This window comes from Lissotriton vulgaris, chromosome 12, assembly GCF_964263255.1.
Source record: "Lissotriton vulgaris chromosome 12, aLisVul1.2, whole genome shotgun sequence".
NCBI classification, from domain to species: Eukaryota; Metazoa; Chordata; class Amphibia; order Caudata; family Salamandridae; genus Lissotriton; species Lissotriton vulgaris.
Window position 1 is genome coordinate 429,695,799 of NC_141700.1, and position 14,444 is coordinate 429,710,242.

At 44.2% G+C, this 14,444-nt stretch overlaps 1 protein-coding gene across 2 annotated transcripts in view; it reads left to right on the top strand.

Moving 5' to 3' along the window:
• The window catches only part of LPCAT2 (lysophosphatidylcholine acyltransferase 2), a 241,330-nt gene that overhangs the window by 169,821 nt on the left and 57,065 nt on the right, over nucleotides 1-14,444 (top strand). For both annotated transcript variants that reach the window (XM_086945191.1, XM_086945192.1), the window contains exon 10: nucleotides 11,375-11,500. In XM_086945191.1, the coding sequence (XP_086801317.1) occupies nucleotides 11,375-11,500 (126 nt within the window). The remainder of the gene's footprint in view (nucleotides 1-11,374; nucleotides 11,501-14,444) is intronic.

Sequence of the window (14,444 nt, forward strand, 5' to 3'; positions counted from 1 at the left end):
CTGACCCTGTGCCTCATGGGAACAGTCCAGTCCGAACTACCAAGCCATGTCTTTCCCAGACCGGAATCAAGCATTTGCATATTGCCATGTCTGAACTGGGGTGGCAGAGTGGGCTAAAGAACGGTGATGGATTGAACCCATATCTTTTGCCTGGGTGTGAGTGTTTGATTGATTCAGATGCTCCGTCCATCACCACCCCCTTTTGTACGCTTTTGGCCGCCATGAGTGTGGCAGGGTATGCTCAGACGTGAGTCCCTTGCTCACTTTGCCCCTGGATTCAAGCAAGCCAGCTGAAGACGGCTGGAATGCCAGAAACCGGTCCTCGGAAGCTTGTTTCCGGTCCAGGGAAGACATGGCTTGGCAGTTCGGGTTGGACTGTTCCCATGAGGCACAGGGTCAGACTGATTTGCATATAGCCATGTCTGAACTGGGGTGGCAGAGTGGGCTAAAGAACGGTGATGGATTAAACCCAGATCTTTTGACTGGGTGTGAGTGTTTGATTGATTCAGATGCTCCGTCCATCACCACCCCCTTTTGTACCGCAGTTTTGATTGAAGCCGGACTGGAAATTGTCAAGAAGATCATTGTCCTTGATATGACGAGAGAGTTGTTTCGCTGCACATCTTTCTGTGATTATCACAAGAAAAGGTAGGTTAGTGATGGGGCGGAAGTTGTTGAGGTCGTTGGCATCAGCAGTGGGTTTTTTAAGCAGAGGGGTGACCTGCCCAGTTTTGAACGAAACAGGAAGGGAGCCTTGACAGAGGGAGAGGTTAACCAGAGTGGTCCAATAGGACAGAGAATGGGTATAGAAGTCAATGGCAGTAGCACTAGGGATGGGTTCAAGAGAATGGTTGGAGGGCTTTGTTTCGAGGATGCATTTGACGAGGGCATTTTCGTAAATGGGGGTCAAAGTTCTGCCAAATGGCTAGGGATTTGCGCTTCTCCGGTGGGGTTGGAGGATGACTGACCTGATCCACAAGTGATTTCACTTTTTCGTCCAAGAATAATGCGAATTCCGCTACTTTCTTTGTAGAATCCTCCAAGTTGGAGGTTGGGGGAGAGCAGTTTGGATACTTGATGAGATCTAATAGTTTTTTGGGTCTATTTTTGGCTGAGTCGAGGAGGGTTCTGAAGTGCGCCGCTTTTCCAATGAAGATGTGCTTGTGGTACTCTGATCTAGCTGAACGAAGTGTGGCCAAATTATCAGTGGAGGGCGCTTGTCTCCATTGTTTCTCCTGGAGTCTTAAGTGCTTCCTTTCTTCATTGGGGGATTTGTTAAACCAAGGTGCTGAGGGAGTGGGCCTTTTCTTTTTGCTTTGGAGAGGAGCGACATTATTGATTTCGACTGCAAGGACTGTGAGGCATTGGGAGGTTAGTTCGTTAATATCTAGGTTCGGGTCTAGTCTTGGAAGTGATAGCAAAGCTGATTCACAGCGGGTACCGAGGTCAATATTTTTAATGTCAAGGAACCAGGAGGTAGCCCTCTTAGGTTGGCCGAGAGTTATAGAGTGTGACAGGTGAAGAGAGAATGGGATGAGGAGGTGGTCAGACCAGCCTACATGAATAGGGGTAGCGGTAGTAAGCATGCCTGTTTTTGAAATAACAGGTCCAGGATTGAGCCCTTAGAGTGTGTTGTTTCTGTGCAGTGCTGGATAACATTGTTTGCAGAAAGGAAGGTGGCCAGCAAATTCGCAGAAGAGTCTTGAGACGAGCCCCAGTGGAGATTGAAGTCACCCACGAAGATCTGATTGTCACTTTGTGAATATTGGTCGCTAATGAAGTACGTGATTTCCTCCATAAACGAGGGGCCGCTACAAGGCGGGCGGTAAATGGCGTGGAATCTGAGGGGTGAGCGGTGGTGCAGTTGAAGTTCAAGGGATAAGCATTCGAAAGTGCGCAAGGAGCTGTTAGGAAAAGCCTTAAGTTGAATGAGTTTCTAAAGATGACTGCAACACCTCCCCCAACTTTGTCAATTCTGTCATGTCTAAGTATAGAATAGCCTGTGGGTACTAGGAGATCAAACATAGAGTGAGAGGTATCGTTGATCCAGGTCTCTGTGAGGAAGATCATGTTAATATTGTGAAGTATGATGGTGTTAGAGATTTCAAGTTTGTGTTTTTTTGCAGATCTGCAGTTGTGAAGCAGACAGCACAGCTCTGTTGAGACTGTTTTGGTTGTACTTATACGAGGGTGCTCGGGAGGGTTTAGGTGGATGAGACATAAGAATGAAAGAGGTTTGGTAGGAAGCGAGGGGAGGGCGTTGTAGAGGTTCTGTAAGCTAGATGAGGTGACTGTGAGGGAACGGGCAACTGGCGGAGTGAGGAGGGTTGGGAGATGGGGAAGTTGATGAAAGGAGGTGGTTTTCCTAGGCCCGAGGGAGGGAAGGGGTTACCGAAGGGGCAAAGCGGGTAGCACAGTGTTGGGGGAGGGGGAGAGATGCAATGGGTTTGTGGAGAAATCAGGGGACATAGCGAGGGGAGGAGGGGGGAATAAGGGGGACGTAAGGAAAGTTAACTAGGGGGGAAGGTTGGAGGAGAGGTGGACTAAAAAGGAGGGTGGCAGGTAAGGATAGGGGGGAGGAAATGAGATTGGATGGTGCAGATTGGCCTAGGAGCGGATTAGCTAGAGGTGCGGCTGAAGTGATGGGGGGGGCTTACTGTGAGGGGGGAAGAATGGGAGAAGAGGGCACAGGGGAGGGGTAGTGAAGAGGGTCGACCTGTGCCTCTCGAGGGTGCAGCCTATTGGAGTGTAGGGGGTCAGGGGCAGAGAAAGGGAGTAATGGGTGGAGCTAGATGAAGAGTCAAGGGACAACCCGCTCGCAGGGGAGGGGCGAACTGAAGAGGTAGTCGAAAAGAGAGAGACCGGTATCTTTGGCTTGGATAATGACTGTACCGTTGTAATAGAGTGAGATATGAGGGAACCGTTGAAACACTCTAAGGGGGACATTTTTAGCTGTTTTCCATGAGGGATAGAGGAGGAGGAGGAGGTGACGTTAAGGGAGTTGTGTAAGCTGGTTGACCAGGAGGGGATGTCGTGAGTGAAGAAAATGAAATAGTTTTTGAGCCTCCCATGACAACCATTGTAAAATTGATCGACAAAAAGGGAATCAGGGAAACATTCCATGGTGTTATGCTTGAAACGTTTTGCTGCAGCTTTAGTCCGGCTAGGAGGATAAATGAGTTTGTAGCAATTAGTTCCAGACTTAACTCGAGTGGAGGCCATGATGGGGGAATGAGGAGGGGGAGGGGGGTGGTAGGGATAAGAGAGGGGTGTTACCAGGAAGGCGGTGGTGAGGAGAAGTATAAGGACAAAAAGGGGGCACATATTCCAGACGTCGGGTGAAGATATCTGAACTAATGTGCAGCCTGGGAAGTGAGGCAATTAGGAACAGGTTGTTACTCCAGAGCAGAAGATGGGGGCACAAATTCCAGTAGTTGAGAGAACTTTACTGCTTGAGAGTCACTATGATTCCATTAGTATTTTGATGGGCCCTTTACCTACATAATCAAATCAAATCAAAATTACTTTATTCGGTTTCAGTTAGGAGAAAACCATGAAAGTACATACATAAAAAAAATTGATTACAATAATAACATTCGATACATATTTTAAAATCATTTCATTCTGAAAATATTTAAATAGCATAAAATACTCAATGTGTTCTAAAAACCTAGAGGAGTGGGCAATAGATCAGAGTTTGAAGTATGTCAATTAGAGATTTGTACTGTGTAAAATAAAACATTTTCAAGATGTAGCAATATTCAGTGCCATACAGTCAATCACATAATATCCATGGTGCCACCTGGCACTAGATCATATTTTCCAGGGAATTGTTTACACATGGCAGGGCCAACTGGACCACTGTCAGAACCATCACAGAGCGAACTTAGTAAAAGTAAAACAGATCATAAACGTACAGCCAGTAACCACTGGTAAACACTGTACCTAGCATCAGCCTGTAACAAACCACATTATGCACCGCATCACATTCAGTGGCAAACACAATGTATGCCCATAATCTCAACAGTCTAATATTAGACCTCTTTTTACGGCCTTCCCAGCAAGCTCTTGGGCAACAATGTGTAGACTCCACATACTCCAAGCGTTGATTTGGCACTTCTACTGAGGTACACAGTGCATGCACACAAGTTTGCTGGACCACAGCAAACTCGCTGGGAGAGCACTGTTGATATTCGGGTTTCTTATACACTATCTCCTCACCAGTTGTAGCATTCTCCCCAGCCTGGATACCCGCTAATGACTACACATGGAGCTTAGTATAACAAGTCTTTATTCTTCTGCATGTAACCGCAAACCAAACATTTTAAACATGCATTCATTTTGCTATGCTCTAAACTTCATGTCACAGTTCTACAGAGTCCCTCAGGAGCCGTCATTGCTAACTCATACAGCACTACAATAGAGGTGGTGAGTTCAAATTCTTCCCACAATATGATGACACATTTATATGGCTCTACAAGTGGCCAGTAGGCTGGACACATGACACAGAGCTGGTCCCACTCTTGTCCTTCCATGGCAGAGTCTGATCACCCGTCTAGTAAGCGTAACCATGGCAAAGAAAGCAAAGTCTTAGCTTTACAGTTGCCTTCCATTGAGGTAAAGACCAATGTTCTGACAGAAGTGTTAAAACCCAGACAGTCTTCAGCTGGACTCCTAATGCTGTTCAGTGAGGCACTGACTGACACCCCCATGGGTATATGGACCAAACCCTGCTTTTGCCATTCGTAAACAGACAGGTGGCACAGACCCACTCTGAGTAACCCTGCCTTCCTAACGCAGCACCCTCCTCCTGAAAGCCTGATAGTACAGGACTCCACAAGCAGGGTTAACTTAAATTCTTTTCACACTACCCCAGGACAGAAAGCTGAAAGAAATTGAGGCATTTGAGAAGAGAATCTTTTCTTCCATTAGCCTTACCTGGGAAGGGATATGCATTATGGGGATTGGCTGCTGAGATCTTACTAGTGATGCCAGAGTTTCATGCCAATTTGCAACTTACCATTCAAGATGGCCAGGATTCGACTAAGTATGTAATCTGGTCAGACCTGGACACAACAGACTGCTTAGGCAGAGTTGTCAGTACTTGCGTGCTGCTCCAGTGCCACACATGAATAAAACCTTTTTGACCTGTCTCCCCTGTTTGGTGAGAAATCTAACTCTGCCCTTGAACACTTTAAATATAAATAAAGTAGAGCTATTACATGCTGCCTTGATCTTTCCACACTCTTAAGGGAGTATCCCCAACAATTTTGCCTTGTTTGAGGCATTGCTTAGGGTTTCAACTTTAGCCAGTTTCAAGGTCCACCATCCCAACAACAGGCACCCCACCCCGTCATTTTGGGGTATGGGATCCAGCAGATCAGCGAACTTCCCAGTCACCAGCCTCTTCGGCAGTAACCTCCAAACCACTTTGGTGTGTCCTTCGTGCCACACACCCTTGGGAGTCAGGATTGCTCATTTTCTCTGCAGGTTGCAAGCCACAAAATCTGACAGGAGGGTCTTGCAGATGGGTTTAATGGGGCTGTTTATTGCCAGTTCCTTTCTGCGTTCTGCCTCTTCCACATACATCAGTGTGGCTTTTTGAGGACCATTTGTTCATTTTGCTGCAGGAATACCAGGTTCTTTTGGAGAAAGGAGACTTAGAGAGGGTTAAGCCTCCACGATCCGATCTGGTTGTTTTTCCATTATTTCTTAGTGTTGGAAAAGGGCTAAGGCCTTTGCCCTATTTTAGATCTTCAACCCCCCCTCAATTTCTTTATGTGATAGGACACATTTAGGATAGTGGTTGCTTCATGACTACAATTGCACCAGCTACCTAGTGGGACGAAAATAGAGTGTATCGAAGAAAACATGGCCTTTAGGGACTTAGATAGGTTACAACAAGAATTCGTTGTAATCACTTGTTTAGAAAAAATATTTTTTTTGTAGAGACCCCTCACCCACCAGGGTTACCCCTAGGTGGCATGCTTCACAATTGGGGTTCCTCTCAATCCTCTACGAATTGAGGCGTGCTGCGACTTGCGAATTATGTAGGAGCAATTTTCATTGTATACTATGTGTAGTGCAGTGATGGGGAGTGGAAGGAAAAGAAAATACCTAACTAGTTGGCCACTCTTTTATTACCGCCTCTAGTTGTTATGGTTAAAAATCAGAGGTCGTTTAACGGGAAGAAAATTGACCTTAATGAGTCTGGTTGTCTCAGTAATGTGTTTTTGTCAACATGTTTCAGGCTGTTCTCCTCATAGCTCTTCATCGGGACTCCACTGGGTCCAGCCCAGTGTGTACCCCTCCTTGTGAATCCTGTAATGAGGACACAAACCATGCACACCTAATGCACATGCACTTTATACATACGGGTCTAGTGATTAATCTGTGTCTGTAAGTGGAAAAACAAGATATATTAAAAACAGTGACCTGTCAGCAGTGCTGGCAGGTCGCATTAGCAGATTGTTCATGTAACTACCAAAATATAGCACCCTTATAGTGTGGGTGCTCATATGGTCTATCCTATGTGCTCATATAGTGTGTCATGAACCTGCCACACACTATAATGGGTGACAACACTTGTAAAATAGCACTTGAACACCTGTGTTATAGTGATAATTTGGAACACAGACTTCTGGAAAAAGAGCAGCTGTGGGTGTACAAACTCCACACTGACACAGTGGGACTTAATGACAATATCCCGTGGGCCCTCTTACATTGAAAAAGTATTGAGACTAGTGGTGACCTCTTTAGGAGTCTTTATAACCAAGTAAAACACCCTGGTTTTATAGAGCACACGATCACACGAGGATGAAACAGTTCAAGACCTAGACCCCATCTAACAATATCCATGAAAAGGTTCCACACCAATGTATTGTGTTAAGACTAGACTCTTTAAAACAGTGACCCCCTACTTCCACATGATTAGCAATACGGGTTAACACTGGGAATGTATCATTGAGAGATTCTTCCCATATATATGTGTCTAACAATAGTACATCTTAGCGTGATAAGGGTGCGTTACTATTCACTGGTAATGCATCATTGAGAGATCCTTCAGATAAACATCTGTCCGATAATGAGACATCTCAGCGGTTGCAAAGAACCCACGAAGCAGCTAGTTGTTAAAATGTGTATAGTAATAAACTCACCTTGGTACCCACGGATACATGTATGCAGAAATAAGAATATAACTATGATACAATACACTCTCCCCTGCTGTCGCTACCAGGCCACTTAGATTTTCCAGTCACACAGGAAGGGAAATGTCGACAAATGCTTCGTAAATTCGAAATTAAATCCTGGGGGCACTTTACTTAGGGGGGGGACTTTTCTCACATGAGAACAGATTTTTAAGAATTGCCAACCTACCACTATGGATCTCTTTATGTATGTAAGGCTCCGACACGATTTTAAGTCCACCACCCCGACTTTCCAAATAAGCCACCCACTTTGGCCCTACTGCACGCCAGCGACCCATTCCGGCTCATGTGATAGCAATGCTAAACCGAACCACCCAGATCGACAGCCCCCATGTTGCTCAAACTTCACGGTTCAGATTGGAGGAAGACCTGGGCACACCTCTTAGGGATGATCAGCAAACTGGGCCAATTTCGGACTGTATCAGACTGCATATTATACACTTCAAATATCTCCACCGCCTTTGTTATACTCCAGTAAAACTATTCCGATTCCGCCTCCGTGCTGTAGAGAAGGAGCTGATCTTCTGCACTTGGCCTGGAATTTGCCCACATTAGGACATACTGGGATACAGTACTAGAAGTCCTCCGTCAAATGGCAGGGACTCAAATAGCAAATGCCCCTCTCACAACACTATTGAGATGCACAAAAGATCTTGAAGCCTTCCTCAGAAGATACATATTGCTAGGCTTACTACTGGCTAAATGAAGGGTATCGTCAAAAAACAAGGTTAGTGGAGGGTCTAAGGGGAAAATTATTTAAAGACCAAAGGACAGACAGACCCCTTATTCACAGTATAACAATACAAAAGGACTGGCAATGGTCTGTACAACTAATGGGGGCAAAGAAAAATGTGACTGACTCTGTCTACCTATAAAGTGTGTACAACAAAAAGGAAATGAATCCCATCAGCCCACCCATATGGCAGAGCTTCATCATCTGGGATAGAACCAAAGATGGTCCGGTTAAGGAGCCACACACCTGTTGGAATTATGTGCTTCTCCAAACCTAAGGAACCACCAGTGATGGATCATACCAAAAGTCAAATCAGTTTGGAATGGTGTGGGATGTTAAATTGTAGTGAGAAAAGTGTGCAAAAAGAATCAAAAAGTGAGATGTAAAATTGGCTACCATGATTTAAGGAAAACTTTATTAGGGAAAATCATGGTGTCAAGATTAAAATGAGTGTGAGACAGTTTGACACAATAACTGTCTATTAAGGATGGTATTTGGTCAACATGTTTCAGCCATTGTAGGAAAGTGTACCCAGCTTTCGTCAGGACCTCTTAAACACTACTGCAATTAAGCTTGACCTAAGCTTAGTGAAAAAAGCAAAAATTAACTCAAACTAATGATACAAAACATCCTACCGTACATTGGATTTTCCAGATGGGGGATGTTTGTTTCATAAGGTATTTAGGATTCTTTCCTAAAAAGGAAGATACACAACAAGGGACAACAAATAGGTAGAACACAGACACGCATTTCTATTATTTTTGCGCCATATGTTTCTTTATGCCAATAGGTCATTCTCCAAAACGATAGAGATAGGTTTTTTAATTTATTTTTACTCACCCAAAAATGCTTGGGAGAAAGCCTCACCTCTTCCTGGCCACTGCTCAGGGTTGGAGGCCCTGCTCTAATTTGTGAAATAGAATAGTGGGTGTCTGGTTAGATCACATCCATACTAATGATTCACTAGCACAAAGTGCTAAAAACCTAGGCATTGTTTCTGAGTACATGACAGACAGAAACTGCAAGGGCTTCCATGAGAGTGAGACACAGTTAGTAACAAATCTCTGATTCTAACAATATATCAATGTAAGAGCAGTGAAAAAAGCTCTTCAAGGCTGGCTGATAGCGAACCTAGTTCATTTAGTAACAATAATGCATAAGGAGCTCATCAAACTCCGCTTTGTAATTGTAATCCAACAGCCTATATGCTGATATCCAGGGGGCTCTCCTAAGAATGAAAATAGAAAAACGCTTCGCTGTGTAAAGCTGGAAAATAAGCTCTCTCCTAAGTATGAAGTAGGAAACCGCTTCGCTTTAGAGAGCTGCATGAGCTTGGCTGGCATCGCTTCCTCACCTGTCCGTCGGTGCCCCTGGACTGATCCTGAGCCGATTGGATGCATGACCTTATATTCTTCCAGGAACATCTAACTATTTATGCAGAATTGATGCCGCCCACGTCCCAGCCTAGGGATATCTGGGAGCCCTTGCGGATATACTTACAAGCACAATCCGCTGAAGCGAGTACGACAGAGGCAGGTCCCAAAAAGTCCAAGGGCTACGTAACCAACACTAGGATGGGCATGGGTATGGGCGGAGGGCAACTGCGTGAAATGTATAGTGTATAGCTTGAACTGTTTGCACGACTTTTATGGAATGTAGCTTGTAACTAAATTGATGCAAAGTAATTACAAGATATGTAAACTGTTGTGGAAATTATGCCGGTTTCTACACCAATTATACTGTGTCACGCTGAAGGGGTTAATGTGAACAGCTTGCCAACAATCACCTCGCCAGGGCACAGGCATCCACTGTTGAGCCAGATGCGTTTCTGGAATCCAAATCCTTTCATCAGTGGCAGGATGAAAATTGAAGGGTCGCGCTGCAGACACACAGTTTTAATTCAAAACACCTGCCCTGATGGGCGTGGCGCTCACTGCCTCATGGTGTTTGTAGTCCATCTCTGTTCCTCCCATGTGGGTGTGCTTCCATTCATTTCATTTTTGCTAAATAAAACCCCTGTGGGTTGATGCGCAAGTCCTGGGACTGTGGCTGCTTTGCTTTGTAGAAGTTCACACAAACTTGTGCAGGCTGCAGCCCTGAACTGAAACCAGCACATTTTCCTCCCGGTATTTCTAGCTCCCGACCTGTAGCCAGAACGGACCTGCACGACAGTGGGCTTTTCCTCAACGGCTGTGCAAAGCCGTATTTCATCCAACCTTCAGGTAGCACACAAAGAGAAAAGCCTACAGTCACGTTAAAGAAACAAACCATTTGAATTTCCTGAGGCTTTTCTCTTTGTGTGATTATATCCTAATCTCCAACTGCAGATTCCTCACCACCCTTCTGCCTCCCCGTTCTGTGGAATGGACTATTCCATCTAAAAAGGGCCCAATATCGAGATTTGCACATTGATACAAACAATTCGTTTTTTTGCTCCATGTCTGAAGGGTGGACGAGATTCAGAAAAAAACTGAAATAAGTGTGCTTAGGTGGAACCTATACGTGGCTCCAATCATCCCTTCCACAGTCTATGTGGAGCCACATGACACCACCTATGGTCACACAGGGGCTGTGCTGAATAATCTTACGGATCTAAACTGGTGCCTGGGGATATTCCGAATGTAAAGATTCTGCAGTTATATGGAGTGTCCACTAGAAGGCGCATTATTACCACAGGTAAGTCACGTGTTATTCATTTGCACACACCAAACAACCCTCCTGTGTTAGACCTGTCAGCCTTGGGTTGGCCTTACTCCTCCTGGCTGGGTGAGCGGCAGCAAGGTTAATAATTACAATGGGCTGTACAACGTGATTCACAGGGAGCACATGCTCAATGTTTGTTTTACCGAGCTGTGCCAGCACCTAGTGGTCAGCTAGCTGATGGACACTAGGAAGGTGGCTGAAGAGGCAGACCCCTGGGCCAGCAGCAGAATTTTTAAAAAGTCTGGGGGGACTTCAACAAGGTTAGTGAGGGTTCTAATCAGAAGAAAGAGGGGGAAGAAAAACTTAAAAATAAGGAGTTCGGTTCGGATTCTTTTTATATGTGTTTGGGCTTTTATTGTGCGCTCGTAAATAATGGCAACAGATTGACTAGACAATTTTGAAATGACATCGTCTCATATTACGGGTTCAGCATAGATTATTTCAGAAAACAACTGATTAACATCCATGTGCTGAACAAAACATATGCTTGACTGCCATCTGGTGGTACAATATGTTTAAGCAGTGTGATCTAAAATTCGTATTATTTCTTCCTGGCAGTCTAGTCTATCCCTAGCAATTTATTGAAAGTTTAATTGATCGCTAACCAGCTTGAATGTATTCTTTACAGCGTGTCTTTAAAATGACTGGGAGCTCGTATGAAAGAAAGTACCCATATTGTACTACTATAGCAATTGTGAGTTATTCTCAGGTGTTTCTTATCTTTTTTTAGAGCGTTGGACGTGCCTGTAACGGATCATACTTTTGAAGATTGCAGGCTGATGATTTCAGCTGGAGAACTGACACTACCCATGGAAGCTGGCTTGGTGGAATTTACCAAGATTAGTAAGAAACTGAAGTAAGATCATAGGTTCTGCTTTTTAATTTGTATTGAGCTTTTTGTCAATGCAGATTTCAAATGCGTAAACATCGTGGGCCTGCTCTGTGGGGAAACGTCTTTAACTAAAAAACAGTTAAATATGGCGGTGAACTTTTCCTATCTGTGCCTTAGAAATGCACTGTAGCTGGACTATATTTGTATATATTTTGAGGATGAAATATTACTCGACATGGATTTGTGTATACATAAACAAGCACATGGTTTTGGGTGCTCACCAATGTTTGCTACCCAGGAGTTCCCAGTAACCTCACAACTATTAAATTTACAAATGGAAAAAATGCCACTTAGCTGGCAGATTTTGTGATTTGCCAAATACACTTAGTAACCATCAAATGTCACTAGTCTTGATTCTCCGAACCGGTATACAGAATTCACATGCATAATACTCTTTGGAAAGGAAGGTGCACCAAGAAATTATTCAGGAGAACAAATTGAGTCCGTAATATCCTAGTAATCCGGGTCACATGGAGGGGAAGTAGCATCAGATATCGGCTCGGATTCTTAGGGATATGAGGAGTGTTCAGACACCTCATATCCAGCTGCTGGTTATCATGCCGTTACTTTGATCTGCCACTGCACCCAAATTCTAGAACTGGGATCTGATTACTATTTCCCCCAACTGAGAGTGTAACTCGGGGACAATACGCTCCTTTTTTCTGCATCCCGCACAATGTTTCTATAGTGAGTACTCCGCTTCTTGTTTTGAGCCCTGATGAAGTTCCTTCTGCACAAAGGAATGAAACACGTTGTTTGTTTGCCAGTTTTAAGCAATGTTTTGAATAAAGAAGACTGATGGACTCAATTTGTTCTTTTGAATAATTTCTTGATGTACGCTGCTATCCAAAGAATCTTGTCGTGACAGTGGTACTCAACGACGGCGAGTGCTGGAAGTAGTTGCACAGAACACTCACTATAAAACAACTGGGATTGAAGTGCTTAACCTTGGCTCGCCGTTGTGTGCCTCTCTTGTGTAACATGCATAAAACTGTTGTCATTTCTCGGGGATACTTCTAACCGCAGATTCATTACCTTTTGCATTTCCCGGAGTGCCAGGCTAGGTCTGGAAACTTTTCAGAAACTAACCCTGTGTGTCGTTTGTTGGTGCCATTGGAATTAGCAGCAGTCTCATCCCGCCTCTGAAAATGATGGCACAGAGCCATACATATATGTCACCCTTGTGCACTGACATCACTTCCTTTTTTCCATGCCTTCCGATCCTAAACTGTGTTTCCTAACTTTTGTTGCTCTTTTACCGACCTCCAAAATGTTTTTTCAACAGTGCGCTAGGTAATGTTTCTCTCTCCGAAGACCACATGTTTTAGGCTATATCTCATCTGCAGGAAAGTAGATGTTGGTCATGAACTCACATAATGTCTGCCTTTGGTGCTTAGTTTCCAACATAATTCTAAGTCGGGCCTCAAATGATCCCTGATGCAGCCGAAGGCCATCCAGGCGCGGGAGATGAAGCTGTATGTCGTAGAGCATTATAAGCTAGGCCAGACACCCTCCAAGTCCCAGGCCTTCTCCTTTTCCAAGGCCATGTACAAGTCCACGTTGCTGTCCTTAGTAAGTCAAAGATTAAGTCGAAAGACAAGTCTCGGTGCAAGCACAAGAAGCCCAAGCTAGATTTGGCTTGCCCCTGCTCCCTCTCCAAGGAGCGGTTGTACATTTTTTACTCTAAAATGCATTGCAACTACTTACTATTGTAGTAGCCAACTAAGTGTCATACCTGAATTGTTTTGGGCATATGAGCAGAACTGCCTAATGTGTTCTGTTTGGTGATTTTGTGGTATTTTATAATGTGTGTGGTTGGGAGCATTCTGATAGCCAACAATTGAATATATCTTCAGTGTTGGATACAAATGAAACGCTCTGTCTCGTTTTTCCTATTGTGCATACAATATAGAATAATTCATATGTAAAACATAGGATAACAAAAGAAATACAGCATAAAATAATAATAATAATAATAATGATAATAATAGCAATAAAACAGAGAAAAATTAGGATGCTATATTAGAATCCCTTTGACCGAAGAACAGGGCATAGGAGACAAGGCTTTGATGGCGGAACTGGTCTCCCATGATACTCTTCGGCTGAAGCAGTTCTGGGCCTATGAGAGCTTGTATCAAGAAATACCTGCATATTTTCCAACAGGGAATCTAATAACTAGCTCTTAGGAAGCAAGCTTCTGTTTTGGTGTTAAACCCTACAGAGCCAGGTTAGGCATCATGGGGACATTGACAGCGCAGAGAAGCACAGGTTGGTGGAATGGGGCGGAGACAGATTCTAAGAAAGATGACAGTCGAGAATTAAACAGAGTTGTATGAATAATGTAAGAGCTTCAAACACGTCTTCCTCTCGCATCAAACCCTACCTTAGCTTTTCATGACATGTAACCCCGGGCTTGTCGCCACAATCCTCATTTAACCCTCCACACATGACAACACATGCAGACCTCTCTCTTAAGTGACACAAAGCTTGGGGGTTTGGTCATCAAGTATGTCTCTTAGTATACAAAAAATATACAGATTGAAACATTACTTTGGCATACTCATGCTTCAGGAGACACAGAACTTTCAGACTCGGACACTCTACTGCATATTTTTCTTGCAGGCTCGTGCCCCAGACTGGTGAGCTATAATTCAGGTTAGACAGACTGAAATCCTAAAGAGCAGGGCAATGTCCAGTTACCACCTACCACACTGCTGCGAGCGCGTTGGACTAGCGCTGTGTAATTCTGTGTGTTTTTAACCCTTCCTTCGTTTTGTATTTGGGTTAGCTTTTTCTTTCACTTACCCCTGTTTTTAACTTGGCTGCCTGCAGCTCGCACCCAAGTCCCTTTACTGCATTTAAAAAGCGCACCTCTGTGCCTACAAAGCACCACCACTTTGGTGGGTCC